The 24,856-nt window shown below is 36.5% G+C and overlaps 1 protein-coding gene across 2 annotated transcripts in view; it reads right to left on the reverse strand.

The window, feature by feature from the left end:
• Nucleotides 1–13,751: 13,751 nt before the first annotated feature.
• Nucleotides 13,752–24,856, reverse strand: part of PIKFYVE (phosphoinositide kinase, FYVE-type zinc finger containing) — a 29,548-nt gene continuing 18,443 nt past the window's right edge. The window contains exons 8-12 of one of the 2 annotated variants that reach the window (XM_069467788.1): nt 19,831–19,969; nt 17,809–17,966; nt 16,536–16,647; nt 14,977–15,124; nt 13,752–14,442 (exon numbers count right to left, since the gene is read on the reverse strand). In XM_069467788.1, the coding sequence (XP_069323889.1) occupies nt 14,264–14,442; nt 14,977–15,124; nt 16,536–16,647; nt 17,809–17,966; nt 19,831–19,969 (736 nt within the window). In that variant the 3' untranslated portion in view covers nt 13,752–14,263. The remainder of the gene's footprint in view (nt 14,443–14,976; nt 15,125–16,535; nt 16,648–17,808; nt 17,967–19,830; nt 19,970–24,856) is intronic. The other variant, XM_069467795.1, reaches the window with a different exon arrangement.

The raw sequence follows: 24,856 nt of genomic DNA on the forward strand, positions 1-24,856 counted from the left end.
ATATTTCTTTTCACCTTCCTCTATCTTACTGACAGAAAATTGCACATTTCAAATTCTCCCACTATTAACAAAATGGAATTTTTTTCCTGAAATGTGTCAAATTCCTATTCTGCTTATTAAATTGTAATTTAACAGCATTTAAAATGATTTCATCTGTGCAGCTCTAATAAAGTATAATTAGAATAAGTTGATTATATAAAAGTTTCTGCCTTTGGTACAAGAATGGCAAATAAATTTCGTCTCAGTTCCAACTCCAACCAACTATGGCTATTCATGAAGCACCATGTTAAAAAGGAGGCCTGTTCCAAACTCAGCCAGGAGCAATTATCAAGCACCAGGCCATGAGCATGGAACATATTATAGTAGTAGTGGACCAACAGAGCTGGCAGGCCCAGCCTTGTGAAGACAGTATAAAGTCACAGGCTAATCATCTCCCTGCCTTTTGTTTCTCATCCTCTTTTCTCTATCTCCCTTTCAGCTTCTTCTCAAATTAGTTATTCCCCACTGGGCGGACAAAAAAAAAAAAAGAAAATGAAAAAACTCAAATCAGGAGTTAAAAGTATAATAAAACGATGTTTGAAAGCATTGATGAAACAAAACGCTTTCTGACATACAAGTTAAACCATGCTTCTGAAGTTCACATCTGCCCAGAACAGACCTCTCTAATATGAAAAGACTTCAGTCTGTTAACCTCTTTGCAGTATGGAGTAATAATAAATTGAATAAATTTAAGTATAACTTTTTAATAAACACCTGTGGATTTTAGTTACCCTAGCTGAGCAACTCTAAGACATATAATTTTATGCATTTCAACATCTCTACAACCAGGATGTATCTTACAATCCATGTAGTAGTGATCTAATCTTGTGAACGTCTTCTGCTGACATCTTCTGTGAGATACATCAAAGTATCTTGGATTTCCATGAACAATAAGAATTATGTTTCCCGGCTGGGCGAGGTGGCTCACACCTGTAATCCTAGCACTCTGGGAGTCCGAGGCGGAAGGATCGCTCAAGTTCAGGAGTTCGAGACCAGCCTGAGCAAGAGCGAGATCCTGTGTCTATTAAATATAGAAAGAAATTAGCTGGACAACTAAAAATAGAAATAAAATATTAGCCGGGAATGGTGGCACATGCCTGTAGTCCCAGCTACTCGGGAGGCTGAGGCAGAAGGATTGTTTAAGCCTAGGAGTTTGAGGTTGCTGTGAGGTATGCTAACGCCACAGCACTCCAGCCCAGGCAACAGAACGAGACTCTGTCACCAAAAAAAAGAATTATGTTTCCCTTCATTCTCATTAAGTTCTCTTCTGAAAAGTCATAGTAAATCAGAGGTAGAATGGCTGGTATAAATCAGTAGTTAAAACCCCTCATTTTTACTGGAAGCATAGCTGAATTCCAAAGAGGAAAGAGCCCCAGATAAAAGAGTTCATTAAGTAATACAGTAGAGTTTGATAAAGCACTGTGCCTTTCACTACAATTAAGTTTTTCTTCTTGGTATCTATAAATTCAGTACAAAAGTGATTGCTCCGACCACTCTTACAAAAATGTTTTTACCTATGAATTTTCAAGGAATGCTTTTCCTAAATGTTTCTGGAACCAGATCTAAGTGTTTCCACTATACTATCATACACACATTCCTTAAAACCTTCCAATTTTTATGACCACAAACTAAAGTTAACAGCATTTATGGGAAAAAGAGGGTTGGTGCAGGAAACTTAGAAAACCTATGCAACTTCATATCCACAGCACAAAAAAAAAAAAAAACAACCTTAAGAGAAAACCTGTACAGCCCAGGCAGACAGCACAGCATGGCTAGAGGCTGCCTCAAGGGAAATTTAAAATACACAGAAACAACTGCAACACTACAACTACAACTAAATTGGAGCTCTGAGCAGTAGAGCTACCAAGAGCCATCCAGGGCTAGGGGTGAGCCTCTCTGGGAAGAGAGCGCTGAAAGCAGATGCTTACTTTTAATTTCTTAAAACAGAGCTGAATGGGCTCTTGCCTGTTTCAGCAGCCAAGCTGAAGCCGTTTTCCTTCCCAGCTGAGGGTTATAATCCTACTGCAGCTATTTGGGGACCCCTTGCTTGGGAAAAACCACACTGAAACCAACACAACTTCCATCTGATGTTATTCCCATTTGCCAAGTACATATAAACTAATCGATGTGTTAGAAATGTATTTTAATAGAATAGACTATATTATAAACCAGAGACTCCCTTAGGGACCTGATAAGTTAGAGAAGTTCTCACAGTAAATCAATGGCCTAAGTGGGAAAAGGAAACCAGTATTTGGATTTTCACTTTTTCTTCCATATATTCCCAGAGTCATATGTTCCCTTTAACACATTGAAATTTTAAAAATAATGAGTGACAGATTTTAGTAAGCTAGCTCTAAAGTATAATGCATACAAGTGTCATTTACAATAACTTTGTAAAATATAACAAAAGCAATCAAATTTGTCTATCCAATTTAATCAACTAGAATGAGTCAACATAATTAAGAATTTATAAGTATCATAGTACACAAACATCACTCCAAATTATTATTTTCAGTAATAAGGTCTTACCTGAAGCACAATAGGGTCAATACAAGTAAACTTTGTTTCTTCTCTGTAGAGATACTCAATGGAACACTTCAACAGAAGAATTTTGGGGTTTTTAATACAAGAATTCATCTACAAAAAATGAACAGTTAAAGCTTTTAAAGGTTTATACTTTGTAGGCCTCCTTTAATAATAACTTTAAATTCATACTGTTCACAATTCCTACTAAAAGTATCTCACATTAGTATTAATATACTCTCATTTAGTTCTTCTGTGGTAGTCTCATTTTTTCAAAGCAAATAATTTGTTCAGAGCAGTGCAAAATTCTTCAAAAATTAGCTTTGTTTTCCTAATATTAGTTTAATCTATTCCTCTATACTCTCAACTATTTTTTTATTTCCAATGTTGTAAAAGATATCCATGTGTGCCCTCAGTGTGTGCATGGGGAAGCGGGGAGTGTTTAAAGACAGGCTATTTCACACAATCCAAGAGATCAGCAACTTTTCAAAAGCAAATTTTAGTCTTTATAAAATTCAGTTTAGTCTTTCTAAAACTCACTATGCCCATAGTGGGTAACATAGTGAGACATCTTGGGCAACATAGTGAGACATCATCTCTACAAAAAATTTAAAAAATTAGCTGGTGGGAGGCCGAGGTGGGCGGATCGTTTGAGCTCAGGAGTTCGAGACCAGCCTGAGCAAGAGCGAGACCCCATCTCTACTAAAAATAGAAAGAAATTATATGGACAGCTAAAAATATATATAGAAAAAATTAGCCGGGCATGGTGGTGCATGCCTGTAGTCCCAGCTACTCGGGAGGCTGAGACAGGAGGATAGCTTGAGCTCAGGAGTTTGAGGTTGCTGTGAGCTAGGCTGACGCCATGGCACTCACTCTAGCCTGGGCAACAGAGTGAGACTCTGTCTCAAAAAAAAAAAAAAAAAAAAAAATTAGCTGGGCGTTGTGGCACATTCCTGTAGTCCTAGCTACTCAGGAGGCTGAAGCAGAAGGATCACTTGAGCCCAGGAGTTCAAGGTTACAATAAGCTATGTTCATGCCACTGCACTCTAGCCTAGGTGACAGAGCAAGACTAGACTCTGTCTCTCAAAAAAAAAAAAACCCACCAAAAAAAACAAACAAGAGGGAAACAAGAGAAAGAAAAGAATTAAAAAATAAAAATGCCTCTTGAACATATTTCTAACAGAATAAATTTCCAAACAATTTTAATGTGGCAAGCTGAATTCAGAACATGAAGTTAAAAAAGAAAACCTTAAAGCAACTCTAGATGAGACTCAAACAATATACCATAACCATGCAACTAAAGCCACAGGCAGAACAGCCTAAGCCCTGCAATTGAGATTCCAGACTGACTACTCTTACAGATCTCAAACTGGAAAACGGTTCTGAAAACAGTGACTCACTAACTGGGGAACTATATTCGGTGCTCTTTTAGCAACTATAAATAAAAACTATCTCTAAATATGACCAGTGGGGCAAAACAGTCATTCATGCATGTTGCTACCACACCCACTTACAATTTTCTTCAATTCCTGAAAAAAGCACAACACACTGATCTCTTAACTCAATAAACATCATTTTAGTTTAAAGTTTTCCTTTAAAGGGTAATGTGTCGTTTTAGTAAGACTCTATGTGGAAATACTGACTTGAATTACTGCCATGAAATATTATTGAATCTAAGAATACTTTGTGGATACCAACAATTTTCAGGAATCTTGACGCCTTACAAAAAATTATTTGTTTCCACTTAGAAAAGAGTGAGAACAGGACTATGTTTATCCATCTAGTTGCTCAAGCTAGAAATCTGCCTCAGCTTTTGCTGTAACAAAATCAGTATCCCCAAAGGTGGGGCCAGGGTATCTCTTTTTAATAAGTTCCCTTGGTGATTCTGAAGCACAGCAAGGTTTCAGAACACTGCTATACATCAATGGCATCACAAAATTTGAGGACCAACAAATGACACTGGAATCACCTGGAGTGCCTACTTTAAAGACAGTACAACCCTTCTCCTATCCCCCATTACACTCCCACTCTCCTAAACTATGGAATGAGAATTTCTAGGGGTTGGGCTTAGGAATCAACGCTTTTAACAAGGTCCATAGGCAATCAGGCGATCCTGATGTACCCTGCACTTTGAGATGAAAAGCCTTCCGAATAAAATTCAAGCCCCTTAGTGAGATACAAAACCCTTGCCTGCTTCCTCCTACCTCATCTGTCATTTCCCATCTTACATTTAGGAATTCAGTTTCCTTAATACCCCAGGTTATCTCACCCTCCTTCTTTATGCTAGTGCTAGAAAGAAGCCTAGGGGCTGAAGATAGAGATACAAGGTGAGAAGGATAACAGGATAACGTTGACAGTTCTATAGCTCAGCCCTAGAAGAGAGACGTTTTAGAATGCTAAGCCTTTGGAAAACCTCCAGTATGTAAAGAAACCCTGTCTCCCTGAGATGGAGCAGGGTCAGAAGAGAAATGATACCAGTATCCTATCATTCTCCTGGTCTGGAAGCCTGACCTCCCCCTTCCTTCTTCTGTCTGGTGAATTCCCATTATCCAAATTTCAATCCACTCATCGTGAGCTCTGGGAGACCTTCCCTAAACCTCCAAATTTCACCCCTATTGCATACACTGCTTGATACTCCTCAATGTCCATTCTCCTTTTCTGCTATGATTAAGGTAACCCAACTTGTTAGCTTAGCACACAGCCATGGTTTGCTGAACTTCACTGTTGAACCAAATCACATTACCTTTTTATGTGCAATGTTCTTCGTACAAACAAAGCCATTGACAACCACAGAATCAAATTTCTTTCCACCTGGGATCTAATGGAACAAGTAAGAAAACAGTAAAATCCAATGATATATCCTTGAAATCCAATCAGATGGACACTATTATTCCTTTCCATTTTTTTGACTATTATGTAACCAAATAGGACCAAAAGTTCCAGAATATAGTTCTTCTTTTCAACCAATGATTAATGGCATCTCAGCATGAAGCCTGTTTTCCCACACCCTACTCTCTAATGTACTATACCAAGTACTCTAAAATACTGTCTGAATAAATTGGTGCCATGTGGCAGTTAAAACCACTATTGTTTAAGTTAAATATCATAGGCAAAAAAAATACATATAGGATACCATTATTATTAAATAAAGCAACTATCCACTGCTTTTCCTCAGAACAGTGACAGTAATCTGTAAGAATGGGCTTTCTCATAGCTGATGTGTCAAGAAAGAGGAAGCAAGAAAGGAAGAAACTAAAATTGAGTTCCCAACTCATCCCCCATCCAAATCACTTCATCCATTTCATCTCTCACTTCCTATGTGTGGCTTCCATGACTCCTAAGTGTATCATTAACAGAGCGGATGGCAAACCTCCCACTCCTCACCTAGCACCCCTGGGGATAATGACTCTTTTTAGATGACCATTAATAGAAGAACCACGATCAGTCTTGCCTCATCAGTTCCTACAATTAGCAAAGCATTAACAGAGCTCACTTTTTTAATGTGGACAAACTGACGGATATCCATGTCATCATCCTGATTCTTGACATCAGGCCGGACTGTCTGAACTACCTGGCAGACCAATGACACAATGATGTCCCTCCAAGATGGTGACAATGAGTCATTATGGAGCAACTGCTGGAGTAGTGCCATCATGTGGTTATGATTAGCTGAACTACAAAAATATTACAAGAAAGAAGTTTGCATAGTTCATACTTCCAGACACAATAATTTGGAAGACACAACAAGCAGTCTACAAAGAAATAAACATTTCAGTTACGGTTCTCAGATATTCTATACCGAAAGAATAAAATTGAATATCTGCACCTTAATGATTTTGCACATAAATGAAATCTGAGAATATCTTCAACTAAGATGTCTCCTTTAATTCACAGAAATGAAATTTTAACACATAAAGTGGGGATAGACAAGCACAGTCCGGAATGCTTTGTTCCATAAGAAATTTCATCAGAAATCAGAATAGGCTTTATGTTCTAAGTAATCTTAGTATTTTTTACTTTATATAAGGAAGAGGGACTATGCATATGCCTATCAAGCCACTGAAGAGTATAAAAATGGAAAATTAAAATTAAAAAGCTCACTGCCTTACAGTAACCTCTCCATGGCTTGCTTCTCCCCATTCTCTTCCCTCAGGAGCTCCAGGTTGTTATGATGCCAGCCCAAAGGTGTGAAAGGCAGCTCTTTGGATTTTTCCTCTACCCGACGATTAAATAAGGATTCTAAGTAGGGTATAAAATAAGAATTTATTACTTCATCATCATGTTTTAGACCATCTACTGGTATACTTAGAAATTACCAATTTCTCTTTAAATTTTTTAAGTTGGCCAGTGTAAGTTACTGTTCTAAAAGGCAAGGACATGTAACAAATACATAAGTAAAATACATAATAAAATACATAATAATACATAAACACATAATTTAAAAAATTAAGAACAGCCAAAATCAGAGACACAACTGTGAGAAACAAATTTACCTATGTAACTAGACTTTCAAGCCAATAATTATAAACACAGCTTCTGAAAAGCAAATAAAATGAGATTTTTGCACTGTTCTTTTATTTATTTTGGAACACTAAAAAAGGAGGGTGTTAATTTTCCCTATAAAATCACAAACTGAAAACTGCATTCAACAGAAATCTGAATGCTGGCAGAACAACACGTGATAACGTGGGTGGCTGAACTTTCAAGCTCAGCTGGGATATCCCAAAACAGCAGATGACAGTATGCAAAAGCCTGTCTATTCAGACAATCCTTACTAGTGTTTCTTTTTCAATACTGGCACAGAGGCTTTTTAACAAAATTTTAACTAGATAGACTCAAAAATAAATTATAAATATTAAAACATATTAAATAGCAATTTATGTAAAATTTTGTAAAATCTTTAAATTTTTTTAAAAGGGTGAAAATTGATCAAGATAAAAAATTGATAATAAATGTCCTGCAAAAAAGATGCTCACTAAGTAACTGTTGAATGTGACTGAATAAATGGAAAGAGGAGGGAAAAGCTTACCAAATTCTCTAACCCTTCCCCTCTTAAAGCAAACCAAACAAACAAAAAAGCTTTCACCCAACAGTCCAGCAAACAACACAGTAAAGCATGTGGTCCATGACACGAGGTACAAGAACTGCATATTTCAATTATGTGAACGGCCAGTCTATGAACTTCCAGTTGAACCAGATGCTTGGAGGTGAATTCAGAAGCACTGCCAAGTTATGAGATCAGCTGTACACATGGCCTCCTTCCAGCTTGCCCTACCTTCTTTTATCTGAAACCATGAGAGCCAAGAAGGCACTGGGAAGGGAACTTTTCTCCCATTATCTGAGGCCTAAGCTGTGGAGTATTGTGGCCCAATTAGCAATGTCTTTACTCCACAGGAAGTTAAGCAGGGAGAGAGTGAGAAAAGGTTTACATTCTTCCACACTCCTTTTGTCCAAAAGAAATTGATCAGCAGAATTAGCTCTTTATTCCCTTCTGCCTACTTCTCTTCCCAACTCCACAGGGCAAGCAGCATCCTTAATTGGATGAAATCTGTTTTGTGAGCTTTTTGACAAATGTGACAATCTTTGATGATATGTATATCAATATTTTATATTACCTTTACAATATGGGAAAGTACAGACTATCTATGCCTTTAAAGAGTAAGATTCAAATTCTACTTAAATGCTTTTTGGGTTGTTTTTTTTTTGTTTTTTTTTGTTTTTTTTTTGAGATAGGGTCTGACTCAGTTGCCCAAGCTAGAGTGCAGTGTTGTTATCATAAGCTCACTGCAAACTCAAACTCCTGGGCTCAAGTGATCCTCCTGCCTCAGCCTCCCGAGTAGGTAGGACTACAGGCACATGTCACCATGCCCAGCTAGTGAAATTCTACTAAAAAGTTTTTTAAAAATTAATTTTTAACTAAAAGACCTCCTTCTCTCAAACCAAGTCCAATTTGTATTCTTGATTTTCAACATTTTCAAAGTCACTATACATATTAAAAACTGTGTTCCTATGATACTAACATAACCAAATATATTTTCAGCACCTTCTCTATGCCAATCAATGTGCTAGGTCCTAAGCATATCTTCATGAAAAAAAGAGATGCCACCCCATGTATGGCTGTTGATAAAATTACCTTTGATGAAGGCATCACTTATTGAGAGCTGTTGTCCTCCAGTGTCAGAAATCAAATACTCTGCATACCAGGAAGAGAACAGAGAGGAGGAAGGAAAGGAAAGACAAATGACTACAACATGCCAGCATAATTATACAGAGAACACACCCCCACAAAAAGTATTACTCATACTAAACCTACCACTGTCCCGCACATTCAAGAAAGCTTTGGGCTAAAATGCCTCTTTATACTTGCTCTGCATACTTCATACTAAACTTCATAGACTTGTATTAATAAGTCAACAGAACCATGAAACAATTCATCTTAATTCAAATGTCAGATAATCTTTAACAAGTCATTTTCCCTTTACTAAAAACAAACCAGTTTATGAAAACTGAAACAGTAATTTATATGACAACTATAAAAGATTACACTCTCTTTCTCATTTATAACTGTATTTAACGAATAAAGACTTTGTCTATACACAAGGCATTTCACAAACAGAGAACTCACCTGATAAAATATAAGGTTTTTTTAAATTTCAAAATATGACCTATAAAACAAATTAATACAAAAGTGATACTAGTAGGGAATAAAGATATAACTCATCTGGATTTTTATTAGTTTTGAATAAGTGTTTTTGTTTTTCAGAAATTCTACCAAACACTGTCAAATTTTTGCCAGACAATAATTATTGAACACACACTGAATGCTTTTAAAATATTAAATATTATTCTTATGAGTGAAACTTACTCTTTACTTCCCCATGAACTTTTCTCTAGGTACGTGACCAAGCATAGCTCAAATAAGGTTCTTTCCACTATGCAAATTAAAACATATCACATTTTAACTTCTTTAAGGTAAAGGGGTTCTCACCAACATTTTTTCCAAGTTCATTTATAAGCAAATGGGCTTTAAAAGTCAATATGATTATAAGCCAATATGCTCATCCTTTCAACCAAAAAAAAGAGAAAATATTTTACTTAGAAAATTAAAGTGCACCGTGCCAAACACAATAAAATCAAGTAAGACAGATGTTATATTTTATTTCTACTCTTCCTTCACAGAAATGAATAATGCCAAATTCTGTTAGTTAAACTAATATATGGTTCTTTAGAAGCCTTACTTCTCACACTCAAGCTTAAATATATATGAAATTCCAGACACGATGAATTTTCCCCATTTTATTACGAAAAAATTTCAAATATAAAGAAAGTGCCATATACCATCCACCTAGAGTCCACAATTGTTAAGGACTTGCCATACACGTGTGTGCTTTTATTCCTGACCATTTGAAGTTACACGTAGCATGACGCTTTACCACTAACAAGTCAGTTTGCCTGTCTTATTAATGTAAGAGCATTCTTCTTTATATCCACAATACTATTTACATACTTGAGAAAACTGACAATGTCTTAATGTCAGAATTGGTCCACATCCAAATTTATCCAACTGTCCCCAAAATGTCTTTAAAAGGTGATTTTTTTTTTCCCCTGAAACCTGGATCCAATAAAGTTTATACATGGCATTTGGTTATTGTGTCTCTTCATTCTCTTTTAATCTAGAACAGACCCTCTACCTGTTTTCCGTGGGGTTTTTTTTTTTTTTTTAGACAGAGTCTCACTCTGTTGCCCAGGCTACAGTGCTGTGGCATCAGCCTAGCTCACAGCAACCTCAAACTCCTGGGCTCAAGTGATCCTCCTGCCTTAGCCTCCCAAGCAGCTGGGAATACAGGCGCTCAACACCCGACTAATTTTTTTGTTTCTATTTTTAGTTGGCCAGCTAATCTTTTTTTTCTATTTTTAGCAGAGGCGTTCTCTAATCTGACCTCAAGCGATCTCCTCGGCCTCCTAGAATGCTAGGATTACACGTGTGGGCCACCACACCCGGCCCATTTTACTTTTCTTGATAATGAATTTTGAAAGAACCCATGCCAAATGTCCTGTGAAATGTCCCACATTCTGTATATGCTTGATTGTTTTCTCATGGTATGTTTAACTTGCTCCTCTATTCCACGTGCTCCTATACGCAGAAAATTAGATCTATAGGCTTGTGGAAGCCATGATTTTCACTTTCTTTTCTAGGTTCTACTTGCTAACTTTCCAAGAATAGTTCAGAATCCTGCTTGCAACACATAAATAAAAATGTATTATAACTGTGCAATTCTCCAAGACCAATAGTGAAAAATTAATCAACCAGATCATACTTAGCTTAACAAACTTCTAAAATTAAGAGGTTTTCTTACATAAGATAAAAAGCACGAGTAGTTTTGTTTAAAGTACAGATATTTCAGCCAATTTTATAAAGCCAAATTTCGTCAGCCTTAAAAGATAGAGGATTATCCATAAGAAGATTTAATAAGATTTAGCTTTAATTTTAATAGAAAAATAAAAACTATTTGTATTCATTTAAAGGGAAAAAAACAGAGGCAAAAAAATTCTACTATTCTTTTACATTACTACTAGTTCACTCTGGCAATCTTTCCTTTCCATTAATCATCGGTCATCTTTACTACACAGAGCAAAATATTTTATTATATTTCAACTTTACATGAAAAATGTAAAAAGAATAATTCTTGTTAGTATGGTAATAAAAGAGAACTGTGAAAGCCAAACACATTTATTAGGGGATTTATAAAGTCCTCAAATTATACACTCTCAAAGTTGCAAGTGACCTAAGTGGTCAATTAAATAATTACCTTCTTTCTAATGTTGGACCGCCACTACAATCTTCTTACTAAGCAGGCTAAAGCTGTGGTCCCCAGCCCCCAGGGGCGCAGACCAGTACTTGTCCAGGGCCTGTTAGGAGCCGGGCCACACAGCAGGAGGTGAGCAGACAGGGAGCAAAGCTTCATTTGTATTTACAGCTGCTCCCCATAGCTCGCATCGCTGCCTGACCTCCGCCTCCCCCAACAAATGTATCATCTTCTCCTACTCTATCAATCTTATATCACCATAAAAGATGGAAATGGGGTTGTTTTGGAATGACATATGTTGGTTAACCAATGTCAGTGCCCAGTCACCACCAATCCCTTTTCTAAATACCATAGTATATTCTGTTCATTAAACTTTTCTACAATTTTGCTAGCTTCTAATGTCAAGTCAAGAATCCCTCTTTTCAAAAAAATTTAATGCATCTACCACCACAGTCACCTAGACTCTCTCCCACTCTTCATAATTCTTCAAAGATAACAAACTCTGGCTCCATGATCCCAGATCTAAAGTCTTTCAATAATCTGGCATATAGTTTTCCTAAACCTGGCAACAGACTTACTTAAAATAACCAGGCATTCTCTGTCTCTTCATTACCTCGGACTTGACTTTCCTCTTAACCATGTGTGTTCTTTCCTGATATGATTAATCTTGACAGAGGGGGAAAAAAGCTTCTTTCAATCATCAATCAATATAACACCTTTCCCAAACAACTGGTCTAATTTTTCTTTCTATCACAATTTAAATCTTTTCTCAGATATCCTTGGCATTTTTGCCAACTTTCAGTGCCATCTGAACTTCTGCTATCCTGTCATTTTTCTTAAAAGTGCTAGCCCCTCTTTCAGATTCATCCTCCTATGAAGGCTGCTGTTCATACATAAACAATCTTTTTAAAGTTTTGAGATCAAAATAATTAAAAAGAAAAAAAAAAAAAGGTTTGAGATTAGAACAGTTCCAGAGTCATGATGTTTTTTTCAACTGCAGGTGCTTCCCCTTTTATTTTCCTTGGAGACACCATCTGAGGTGGCCCTGTAAATGTCATTATTGGAGTCTCCTGTTACACTCCTCTCCCAAAGTTCTGAAGTTAGATTTCCTAATATAAATGACTCGCAATGCTCAGCGGTCCACCCTGTGCTATTATGAATTCTATAATGACAGATTTGACATGATTTTCTTCATGATTTTCAAAACTTCCTTAACTTTCCAAGATGTGAAATCATTAGCAAGTCAAAAGGGTACTTCACACTCTGCTTTCAGCAAAATATAACTGCCAACAGATGCGTCCAGAGAACAGCTATTCTCTGACATGTGTGCCTCTGACCCACATCCATCAGTTTATATTCAAAAGCACCATAATGTTCTCCATATGACCACCATCTACAATTATTCTCACATAAGTGCCACGTCTGCTTCACTATCCTTCCATACTCACCCAAATGTTCACCATCATTTTTCTAATTTCTGCTTTGAGGACTGCCATAAAGATGCATATTTTACTCGTGCTCAAGACTAGGCAAGTCTCCTCCTTTACCACTTTACCACATCCTCTCTCTAAATTTCTTATTTTTAAATAAGATATACCTTTTTATTACTATAACTCTTAAATGTCATTTTATCACATCTTGATAATGGCCAATGCTGATAATTATGAGAAACTTCTTGTAGAAATTTGTTGTAAATTTGTTTCAAATTATTTTTAAGAACTTCTCTTTTCTGATATTTTTAGGCTCAAAATAGAAAGTTGCAAAGAATTAGGCAAGCATTTCAAATCTAAGTGAAGAGACAATTCAACTTTAGAGCACTAAATGTTCAAAATTCAAACTCCAAGTGAAATCATGGAATGAAGTGTTTCATCTTTATAATAATGATTTTTCAGTTAATATGATACAAAATGATGATGATAATATGATAAAATCCCATAGTTATTTACTCATGTATTTTTAATTTATTTATACATAATGCCATTTAAGGGCTGTAATTTTTTTTTTTTTTTTTTTTTTGAGTCCCACTCTATGATCCAGGCTGCAATGCAGTGGCATGATCACAGCTCAGGGCAGCCTCCAATTCCTGGGCTCAAGTGATCCTCCCATCTCAGCCTCCCAAAGCACTAAAGCAGTGGGATTACAGGCGGGAGCCACTGGGCCCAGCCTAGGGGTATAATTTAAATGGGCTTTTAATTATATACAATAGAGTAAACCTTATCATCCATTTAAAAAACAGGCATTTCTTTTCTATGTGCTGCTATGCTAGATTTTAGTAATGGTTTACATTATTTTTCCTTTTATACCAAATGTCTTTTGAATATGGCCATTATTATTTTTTGAGTCAATATACTAAAGCATCAAATAAGATAGCTAAAAATAATGAATTCATTTCATACATATAGTATATACATAATAAACATTTTAAATTATAGTGGAAAGATGTTTTGAAATGTGTGAATGATTTTCCCCCAACCTAGTACAAGCATCTTAACAGGTTTAGTGAAATATTATGTTATTGGGTAATAGCAAAGGCAAATAGGCTTTAAAATATTAAATGAAGAAAGCGATAAGAATAGAGCAGAACATCCATGTTATAAATGCAAAGAAATAAATGCCACCTTGGAAGTTGCACATTATGAGTAAAACAGTCAGATGTAGTTCCTTTTAAAGACTACAAGCTTTAAACTGGGCATGGTGGTACTGAGGGAGAAAACAAGAAATAAAAGGAATTAACCAAAAAAGGTATAAGGAGGAGGTGTGGGGAAAATGAGAAAGGGTGGAACAAAACCCACCAAATCCCCTCAGCCATATGGGACAGAGGAAGCCAGAAGGACAGGCTGACATGAGATCCTATGGCCCAGCTCTCCAGCATGTGTTTGGATTCCAGATGGTGACTACCTCCTACCTTTTTGGTCAGCAGGGTGAGGGGGCACATGTGGGTACTTGGAGGGCTTCTTGATATGGAAGTTCACGTTGTCCAGCTCCACGTTCAGGCTGATAGAAGCAGCTGAGTCACTGTCCACTGTGGACTGGAAACTGCTGACTGATGTGCGCTTGCTAGGACTGGCAGAATCTTTTAGTGTTGGGGAGGGTAAAGAAATATAGGGAGAGGAGGGGAGTAAAAATGGGTTTTATCAGGGTATTGGAGGAAAGGAGAAAAATGATTTTTTAATATACAAGCCCAATGTGCAATACCAAAATGGATACAGTATTTTCATGTACTTCTGTGTAGACTTAATAAAATTTGAACCAGTTAAATATAAAATCAATTTTTAAAATAAAGAAATATATTGGAGGTTCTGCAGAGAAAAAGTCTGATATCAAAGTGAAAAGGTGAGAAAGTTGTCTGCTGCGATATTATTAGTTCAGTTATTTTTAAGCTGCTGCAAACTAGAGACTATGGTAAAATCTAGAAATGTCAGTTGCCTAACAAGATGGTTTCTTAAGAAAATACTGTATCTAAGACAAGACTGCTACCAGATGTTTACATTTAGGTGGAGACATAAATTGTATAGTAGACTTGTTTCACCTAAAACAAGACACTCATTTTATCATACATACACAGTAATGACCCATAAAAATCAAAATGTTAGAAAGTTAAACTCACTAGCCAAATTATCGTCACCTTCTTCAGCTATCTGTTCTGTGTCGCTATCATCAAACTTTATGTCTTTAAACCAGGATGGCTCAGAGTGTCCTTCCACAGAGTTCACCGAGTCACTGTCTGGAGAAGGTGTCTCAGAAAATTCTGTACTCTGAAAGGATCAAGACAGGATCCAAGCAATTGACCTTCAATGGCAACAACGTTAAGGCTGTCACACTACAAATAAATTGTAGCCCAATAGTTCTACAAATCTAACAACTGAATAAATTTATATAAAAATAAACAAATTAACAAAACCAAGTTATAAAACATTATACTGGCAATTCTGCTCTTCAAATTATAATTGTCATTAACTAAAAGGCTTAAGTAGCATATTATGAACAAAACATTGCTCTGATACAGATTTTACAGTGTTTTATTTCACCCATTAGTCCTGAGAGTGAAGACAGCTTAGAACTTATTCTAACACATTCTAGAAAATAACTTTTAGCAAATCATACCACACCAGAATTTGGGGTCATTTGTCTTTTCTAACCAATTAGTTTCCAATTTTAGTTCCCAAAGGTTTTACTAAACATTATACAATTCACCCTTGAAAACACGGGTCTGAACTGCTCTGGTCCACTTATATGCAGACACACAGTTTCTTCCACCTCTGCTACCCTGACACAGCAAGACCAACCCCTCTTCTTCCTTCTTCCTCAGGCTATTCAACATGAAGATGAGGATGAAGACCTTCATGATGATCCACTTTTACTTAATGCATAGTAAATATATTTTCACTTCCTTATGATTTTCTTAACATTTTCCTTTCTCTAGCTTACTTTATTGTTAGAATACACTATGTAATATATATGACACACAAAATTTGTGTTAATCAACCCTTTATGTCATTGCTAAGGCTTCTGGTCAACAGTAGGCTATTAGTGGTCAAGTTTCAGGGGAGTCAAAAGTTACACACAGATTTTCAACTGCTCAGGTGATCAGCAACCCTGACCCCCATGTTGTTAAAGGGTAAACTCTGTGTGTGTGCGCGTGTGTGTGTGTGTGTGTGTAGGTAACATACATCAAATTATATAAGCCAAAAGTGAAAGTATATCTTTTTTAAAAGTTTTCTCTTTAAATTTCCATTTCCCTAAAGTAAAAAAAATACATCATTTTACCATTATTATACAATAGTGCTAAACAGTCAAAATCTATTTCAATAGGTGACATTAAATTTTTCATTTTATTGTGTATATTCCCTATTAGCCCTATGAAAATAGGAATAGTATTAATAAAACTGAAAACCATTAAAGTTAAATGACAAGCAACTATATAATACCCACAAAGCCAACTTTAAGAAAAGCCATACCAACTGAATAAAGTGTTTGATTCTAATAGTTTTCTCATCACCACTACCCTATCAAGTAAAAAATGTTTTAACCTTCCTGAAACAGCAGAAAAAACATGTTTTAAAAAAGTATCTTTGGATAACTAAACTACTTTTTATTCCTACTGATAAAGAAAGACATCAAAACAAGCTTGCTACATTCTCATGAGCTGTAAACACTGAAAAGTACCTGCAGTGGTCTGTACAGTGCATACTCATCTCTAAAAAGCTGGTCATGATGACTGACACAATCCAGCCAACGTCCATCAACCATTGCTTGTCCAATTGCTATAGCTTGTGCCCTGAATCAAGATCCACAAAAATAAAGTTTTAAAAGTCGGTCAAAATAATTTCAATAATTTACAAGATAAGATACAATCTTAATTTTTTTTTCAGTTCTAAGCAGAGTTGGAATTTCAAATGATCCTTCCATAGGTAAGGGATAAAAACAAGAAAGACTTGAAGCAAATTAAAAGATTGTTCCAGGTACCATAGTAATGGAGAAGAACCTATTGGTAAGGCGGTCTTAACAAAACTTAATTTTAATTACAACAAGTATATACTGAGTACTGAATGCATGCATACCCTTGTTTTACTACAAGAGTAAAAACATGTTGAGAATAGCATGACTCCTACCCTCAAGGAGCTCAGTCTTGATGAGAAAACAATACTACATATTACAGATATAGGTATAAAATATATATACAAATCTACATGAAATAGATACTTAACACATTGCATTATATGGCATTTCACAATTTATAAAGCATTTTAGCCAATATTTATTTCATTTCATCCCTACAGCTTATTCACAGGACAATACATTTTCCTCATGTTGGAAAAATCTCAAAGAGATTGAATAACTTGACTAAAAGCACAACGCTAAAAGGAGAGATGGCCAAAATTGGAACCCAGGGCTTCACTGCTTAAAGCTGTTTCTGGCTTTACTTGTTTATGTACCTGTTTCTTCCCATAAGAGGAAGAGTAGCTAATCTAAGCAAGTAGTAAAAGCTAGGGGATATGTTACAATAACTTGAAAGATAACAGGACCTGTCTGTTATTCTTTTTCAGAAATGATTTGTGAGGTAGGGTAGGAATTCTAGGTGTAACTTACAGACCCAATTCTGAACACTAGATTAGAGGACAGCAGGAGAGTCCTTCTGTCTTACTCCACAGCTAGCTACATTCTCCAATCAAGAGTTCTGTTTTGGAAATTACTGTACACTTCCATTTTTAATAAGGTAAATTATGACTCCATTTGGCTCCTTTCCTCTATTCTCTACTGGTTAAAACCCAGATAGGAGAAGGGTTAAGTAATTAGTACCCCAAACCATCAAATACATAAAAACAAAGAACACCCTAACCCACAAAGAAATCTGTTACTCTTCCATCTTCAAATACGTGTCCTTATTAAAAATAAATTTAAAAATAATGTCAAAACCTCTTTTTTAAGATCATACTACCTTGTAGCAATGTGTCCATTTCGGATTAACCAGTTAACTAACTCCTTCCCAACGATGCAGTTAGGATGCGTTCTCAGCCAGTAGCGGTGATCCTGAAACTCCATTCCACTGCTGTGATGGCAGATTTTTTTCCACAGATCCTTTAACTGAACACTGTCCTACAATCACATGAAGAGTAAGTAAGTACTCCTGAGAAGAATGCTACGTACCTTTTCAGATGCTTTCCTGTGATTTTTACATCCACAAATGGAAATTTAATGTGGATTTCTTTTTTTTGAGACAGATTCTCGTTCTGTTGCCCGGGCTAGAGTGAGTGCCCTGGCATCAGCCTAGCTCACAGCAACCTCAAACTCCTGGGCATAAGCGATCCTACAGCCTCAGCCTCCCAGGTAGCCGGGACTACAGGCATGTGCCACCATGCCCAGCTAATTTTTTCTATATATATTTTTAGTTGGCCAGATAATTTCTTTCTATTTTTAGTAGAGACGGGGGTCTCACTCTTGCTCAGGCTGGTCTCGAACTCCTGACCTCAAGTGATCCACCCGCCGTGGCCTCCCAGAGTGCTAGGATTACAGGCGTGAGCCACCGCGCCCAGCCTGGATTTCTTTATAGTATAGTATTACTTGTTTTACTATCAAGAACTGTCCTATTGATCTTATTTCTACCTTTTTTGTCCCCCAGAGTCTCACTATGTTGCCCAGTAGCTATTCATAGGCTCAATTATAGTGCACTACAGCCTGACACTCCTGGCGTCAATCAATCCTCTCATCTCAGCCTCCCAAGTAACTGGAACTACACTGCATGCCACAGCACCTACCTCTTATTTCTACCTTATAAACTGTAAGCTCGAGGACAAATGTGGTATCTTCCATTTCTTTGAGTCACTCTTAGGTGAGTGACTAAAAACATAGTATTCTACAAATAGATGGATTCAATAAGCAACTGATTGTTATCTCATATAAACATACAGTATTAAATGTCTGAAAAGTTTTCCATGTGTATAAGAAACATATTTGTTTCCAAGTTCAAATAGCAATCTGGGACCTAAGAGTTAAGCTCTCTTATAGGCAAAAGAATTGTGATCTTACCAGATGAAAAGTGTAAAGAAAATATTATTGCAGGCCGGGCGCGGTGGCTCACGCCTGTAATCCTAGCACTCTGGGAGGCCGAGGTGGGCAGATCGTTTGAGCTCAGGAGTTCGAGACCAGCCTGAGCAAGAGCGAGACCCCACCTCTACTAAAAATAGAAAGAAATTATATGGACAGCTAAAAATATATATAGAAAAAATTAGCCGGGCATGGTGGCGCATGCCTGTAGTCCCAGCTACTCGGGAGGCTGAGACAGGAGGATCGCTTGAGCTCAGGAGTTTGAGGTTGCTGTGAGCTAGGCTGATGCCACGGCACTCACTCTAGCCTGGGCAACAGAGTGAGACTCTGTCTCAAAAAAAAAAAAAAGAAAATATTATTGCAATGAGTACAGAATAGTTGACCTACTTCCCAGGTAATTCTAGTAAAAACTTGAGCAAATGACTTCTCTGTTTATTAATAATTGATATGCTGACTATTTCATTTATATATTTCTTTTAAAAAAGAATCAGTGAGATAAACATTCTCTATGATCAAAACTAGAAATAGAGGCCGGGCGCGGTGGCTCACGCCTGTAATCCTAGCACTCTGGGAGGCCGAGGCGGGAGGATTGCTCAAGGTCAGGAGTTCGAGACCAGCCTGAGCAAGAGCGAGACCCCCCGTCTCTACTAAAAAAAATAGAAAGAAATTATCTGGGCAACTAAAATATATATAGAAAAAAAAATTAGCTGGGCATGGTGGTGCATGCCTGTAGTCCCAGCTACTCAGGAGGCTGAGGCGGTAGGATCGCTTAAGCCCAGGAGTTTGAGGTTGCTGTGCGCTAGGCTGACGCCACGGCACTCACTCTAGCCCGAGCAACAGAGTGAGACTCTGTCTCAAAAAAAAAAAAAAAAAAAAAAAAAAAACTAGAAATAGGTCAAAGATACCAGACCAGTACCAGAAGAATTTTGCGTTCATCCTCAGTGGTCTCTGTCCTAACATACGTTCGGTTAGCCTGTGGACTGACAGATGTCTCATATGAAGGTACCATAGGAGAACCAGATCGATCCAGTGACAGGTTAGTAATGCTGGCAGATCTGGAAATAAAAACAAAAAGTGAAATCACGGGTATAAATTCTTCATCAATAAATAAAGTTACAGAGAAAATTCATTTTTAAATAAATGCTTACTTGCCAATGTTAAGGGTACTTTTAAAAGTAGTTATTATGGTCATGTATGATGTTATCATTGAGGGAAATTAGGGAAAGGATACCAAGAAACTCTCTCTACTAAATTTGCAATTCTACGTGAGTCTAAAAATTATTTGGAAATAAGTTTACAAGAAAGTCATTATGGAAAAATTACAGGAAAACAATTATATAGTTCATATATCAATGATACTAATATTTCAATGGAACTAGATACAAAGTCTTCTTGTTAAATTGCTACAAATTAGTGGGTTTTTTTTAATTGACAAATATAAAAAATGACAACTAAATGCAAAAATAATCTTGCAGATCAGGGTCAGGAAACTAGGGCCCACAGGCCAAATCCACCTAGCCTCCTGTTTTTGTATAGCCCATGAACTAAGAATGGTTCTTATTGTTAAACATCTAGAATCAATCTGATAGGTAACATTAGTTTTGAACCCCAACTAAGCAAAATGTTATACCCCCAAAAAGAATTCCTTTTTTCTCATCAGTAGACCTATATTTAAAACATGGTGCTCAATTACTACTACATTCTGATTTCATCAGTAAAAAATTAGTAGAAATTTGTTTCTGCTTGTTATCTGAGTATTCACATGCATCCTCAATTTTGCCTCTTGGTAAAGTTACCAGACAAATGACTTATAAATAGAATATCAATAGCATTAAGCAAGTTTTTATCATTAAAAAAAAAATTTTTAGCTAGAAATTTAATTAGCTTCTACCTAGAAAAAATGAAACTCACTTTAGCTTCCAAATAAAAGATAAAAGGCAGGAGCATCTCTGATTTGTTAAGCACTATATAACTTATTGATTAGTACAATATATGTTTCCTCCCTCATTTAATCTTCACAGCATGCTATGGAGTAGGTATTGCTAGCTCTACTTTACAGATCAAGAAATCACGAATCAGATATTAGTAATTTGTCTAAGTTAACTCAGCTAAAAAATATCTGGGTTGCCATTTAAAACTAGGTCTTAACTGAAAATGATGATTTACCTAGTATGAAGATAAAGATATATTTTAAATAATTTAAGAAATTAGGCCGGGCGCGGTGGCTCACGCCTGTAATCCTAGCACTCTGGGAGGCCAAGGTGGGCGGATCGTTTGAGCTCAGGAGTTCGAGACCAGCCTGAGCAAGAGCGAGACCCCGTCTCTACTAAAAATAGAAAGAAATTATATGGACAACTAAAATATATATAGAAAAAAAAAAAAATTAGCCGGGCATGGTGGCACGTGCCTGTAGTCCCAGCTACTCGGGAGGCTGAGGCAGTAGGATCGCTTGAGCCCAGGAGTTTGAGGTTGCTGTGAGCTAGGCTGACGCCACGGCACTCACTCTAGCCCGGGCAACAAAGTGAGACTCTGTCTCAAAAAAAAAAAAAAGAAAAAAAAGAAAAAAAAAAAGAAAAAAAAGAAATTAGCCTGTAGTCCTGGCTGCTCAGGAGGCTGAGGTAGAAGGATTGCTTGAGCCCAGGAGTTCAAGACCAAGATGGGCAACATAGTGAGATCGCATCTCAAAAAAAAAAAAAAAAAGAAAGAAAGAAAAGAAATCATTCACAGGTTTAGCAAAGAGTCAGTTAATGGGAAATCACTAATATCAAAGAAATAGTCTATAAGCAATTTTTTAAAATAATCATACATTTCTCAGCATATGCCTTTAGTGAAAGAAGTACCATAATGTATTATTCAATTAATTTTAAATCTCTTTTCCATTGGGTGCATTATCCATGCATTCTGCTTCTCTAACATTCTACCCATCCATGCACATATCCTAACATAGTGGCAGCAGAAAAAGAAAATTAGTCAATTTTGCTGTCAAAAGCTCTAATTAATACACCAGTGCCAAGAATACTGATTAAAATTATATTTAGAGACAGTACCCATTGACTAAATTACATCTCTCCTAAATTGACTTAACATCAATCTTAGCAGTAATTCAAAATACATGGAGAGACACTAAACTACCACAGCTTTCTCCGTATTTGTACACTTGCCAATAGGAAAACTATTATTTGTCCCACCTTTTTAAAAAGCCATCTCTTGACTCCACATCTTTCTGCTGTACTTTCTCCTTCACTTTACAGCAAAAGTTCCATCTCCAATAACTCTTCCATGCTCTCTAACCCCAAACAACCCACTTGAAATTGCCCATCACGGTTACCAATGTTATCATTAAATCCAATGGTCAGTTTTCACTCCTCATCTTACTTAACATAGCAGCATAATTTCCTCCTCCTTAAAAAACTTCTTCACTTGGCTACTAAGACAAATACCCTCCTGGTTTTCCTGTCACCTCACTGGTCTCTCCTCAGTCTCCTTTTCTGCTTCCTCTTGATCTCTCCAATCTCAGTCCTTGGTCCTTATTTCTTCTCTTTCCACACACATTCTCTTGATAATCTCCATCCAGGTTCATAGCTTTAAATACCATCCACATGAGGACAACACTCCAGTTTATGTCTCCGGCCTATACCCCTCTCCTAAATTATTGACTCATATATTCAACTGTCTATTTGACATGGACGTCTAGAAGAGATCTCAAATTCAACATGTCTAAAACCAAACTGCTCCTCCCAGTGTTTCCCCATCTCAATAAATGGCATTTCCATCTTTCTAACTACTGAGGCCAAAACCCTGAGTCCTGTTTGATGTCTCTCTTTCTGCTTACATACAATTGATTAGTAAATTCTATCAGCTCTACAATCAAAATATACCTGGAATCTGACCATTTCTCATCCACCCCCCCCACTCTGATCTAAATCAATCGTTTTGCCTGGATTATTGCACCAGCTTTCTAAGTGGTCTCTCTGCTTTTGCTCGTATGTACTACAGTCTACTCAACAGAGCAGCCAGAGTGCTTCTTTCCAAACATAATTCAGATCATATCATTCCTCCAACTCCCCACACAAAACTCTCCATAAAAGTAAAGCTTTTTTAGAGTAGAATGTCAACTAATTAATGTAGAAGAAATAATCAAGTTAGAAAATCAACATTTTGCAAATATCATGGTAACATTTGACTTGAGCAAGAATCATAAATGGATGCTAAAACTATTGAGTCAAATATTGGTAAGAAATAGGATATTTATGCAGTCTCAAAGTATCTCCCCCACATATTACCTATTAACTGCAAAGGAGAAAATGATAACTTTACAACAGAGAAACCCAAGACACAACTTTAATTAAGAGATCAAGTCAACATCACCAATGGGATAAACCTCTATCACATCCTTTCTGACAGGATAGATTGGGAAGGATACATCACTCATGTATTATTGAGGGGGAATACTTCCTAACTCACTCTGTGAGGCCAGCATTACCCTACTACCTAAACCAAAGATGTGACAAGAAAAGAAAATTATAGAACACTATCTCTCATGAACACATACACAAAATCCTCAACAAAATAGTACAAAATCTAATCCAACAACATATAAAGAAATTTATACACCACAACCAAGTGGGATTTATCCCAGGTAAGCAAAGTGGGTTCAACATTCAAAAATTAACATAACCCACCACATCAACAGGTTAAATAAGAAAAATCACATGATCATATTAATAGATATAGAAAAAGCATTGAACAAAATCCAACACCTCTTCATTACAAAAATGCTCAGTGATCTAGGAACAGAAGAAACTTCTCCAACTTGATGAAGAAGATCTACAAAAACCTACAGCTAACATCGTATTTAATGAAGAAACTATAGACTTTCCCACTAAGATCCAGAACAAGCAAGGCAAGGATGTCCCCTCTCATCACTCCTTTTCAACATTATACTTAAAGTAACTAATCCAATAAAACAGGAAAAGGAAATAAAGAGTATACAGATTAGGAAGGGAAAAATAAAACCTTGTTCACAAATGACATGATTATCTATATAGAAAATTCAAAAAGAACTGTCCAAAAAAACTCCTAGTATAAGTGACTATACCAAGGTGGCAGGACACAAGATTAATATATAAAGGTTAATCACATGAGATAACACTACACAACTATCAGAGTGGCCAAAATCCAAAACTAACAATACCAAATGCTGGCAAGGATATGGAGCAATAGGAACTCTCATTCATTGCTGGTGAGAACACAAAATGCTACAGCCACTTTGGAGACAGTTTAGCAGTATCTTAAAAAATTAAACATACCCTTATCATACGATATGCTCCTTGGTATTTACCCAAATGAATTTGAAACTATGCCCATACAAAAACCTATCCAAAAATGTTTACGGCAACCTTACTCATAATTGCTAAAACTTGAAAGCAACCAAATTGCTTCAGTAAGTAACTAAATAAACAAACTATGTCATATCCAGACAATGGAATATTATGCCACACTAAAAGAAATCAGCTATTAAGTCATGAGAAGACATGGAGAAAAGTTAAATGCATATTACCAACGTGAAAAAAGCCAATCTGAAAAGTCTACACATAGTATGATTGCAACTATATGACATTCTGAAAAACACAAAACTATGGAGACAATTAAAAAAATCAGCAATTACCATGAGTTTGAGAGAGAAAAGGATGAATAGAAGGAGCATAGCATAGCAGATTTTTAGGACAGAGAAACTATTCTGTGTAATACTGTAATGGTGTATACATGTCATTATACATTTGCCCAAACCCATAGAACGTACAATACCAAGAGTGAACCCTAAAGTTAACTATGGACTTTGGATGATAATGATGTGTTAATGTAGGTCCATTGATTGCAATAAATTTAACATTCTGGTGCATTTGTGCATGTGTGGGGACAGAGGCTATAAGGAAACTTTC

Source organism: Eulemur rufifrons, chromosome 1 (genome assembly GCF_041146395.1).
Source record: "Eulemur rufifrons isolate Redbay chromosome 1, OSU_ERuf_1, whole genome shotgun sequence".
Lineage (NCBI taxonomy): Eukaryota > Metazoa > Chordata > Mammalia > Primates > Lemuridae > Eulemur > Eulemur rufifrons.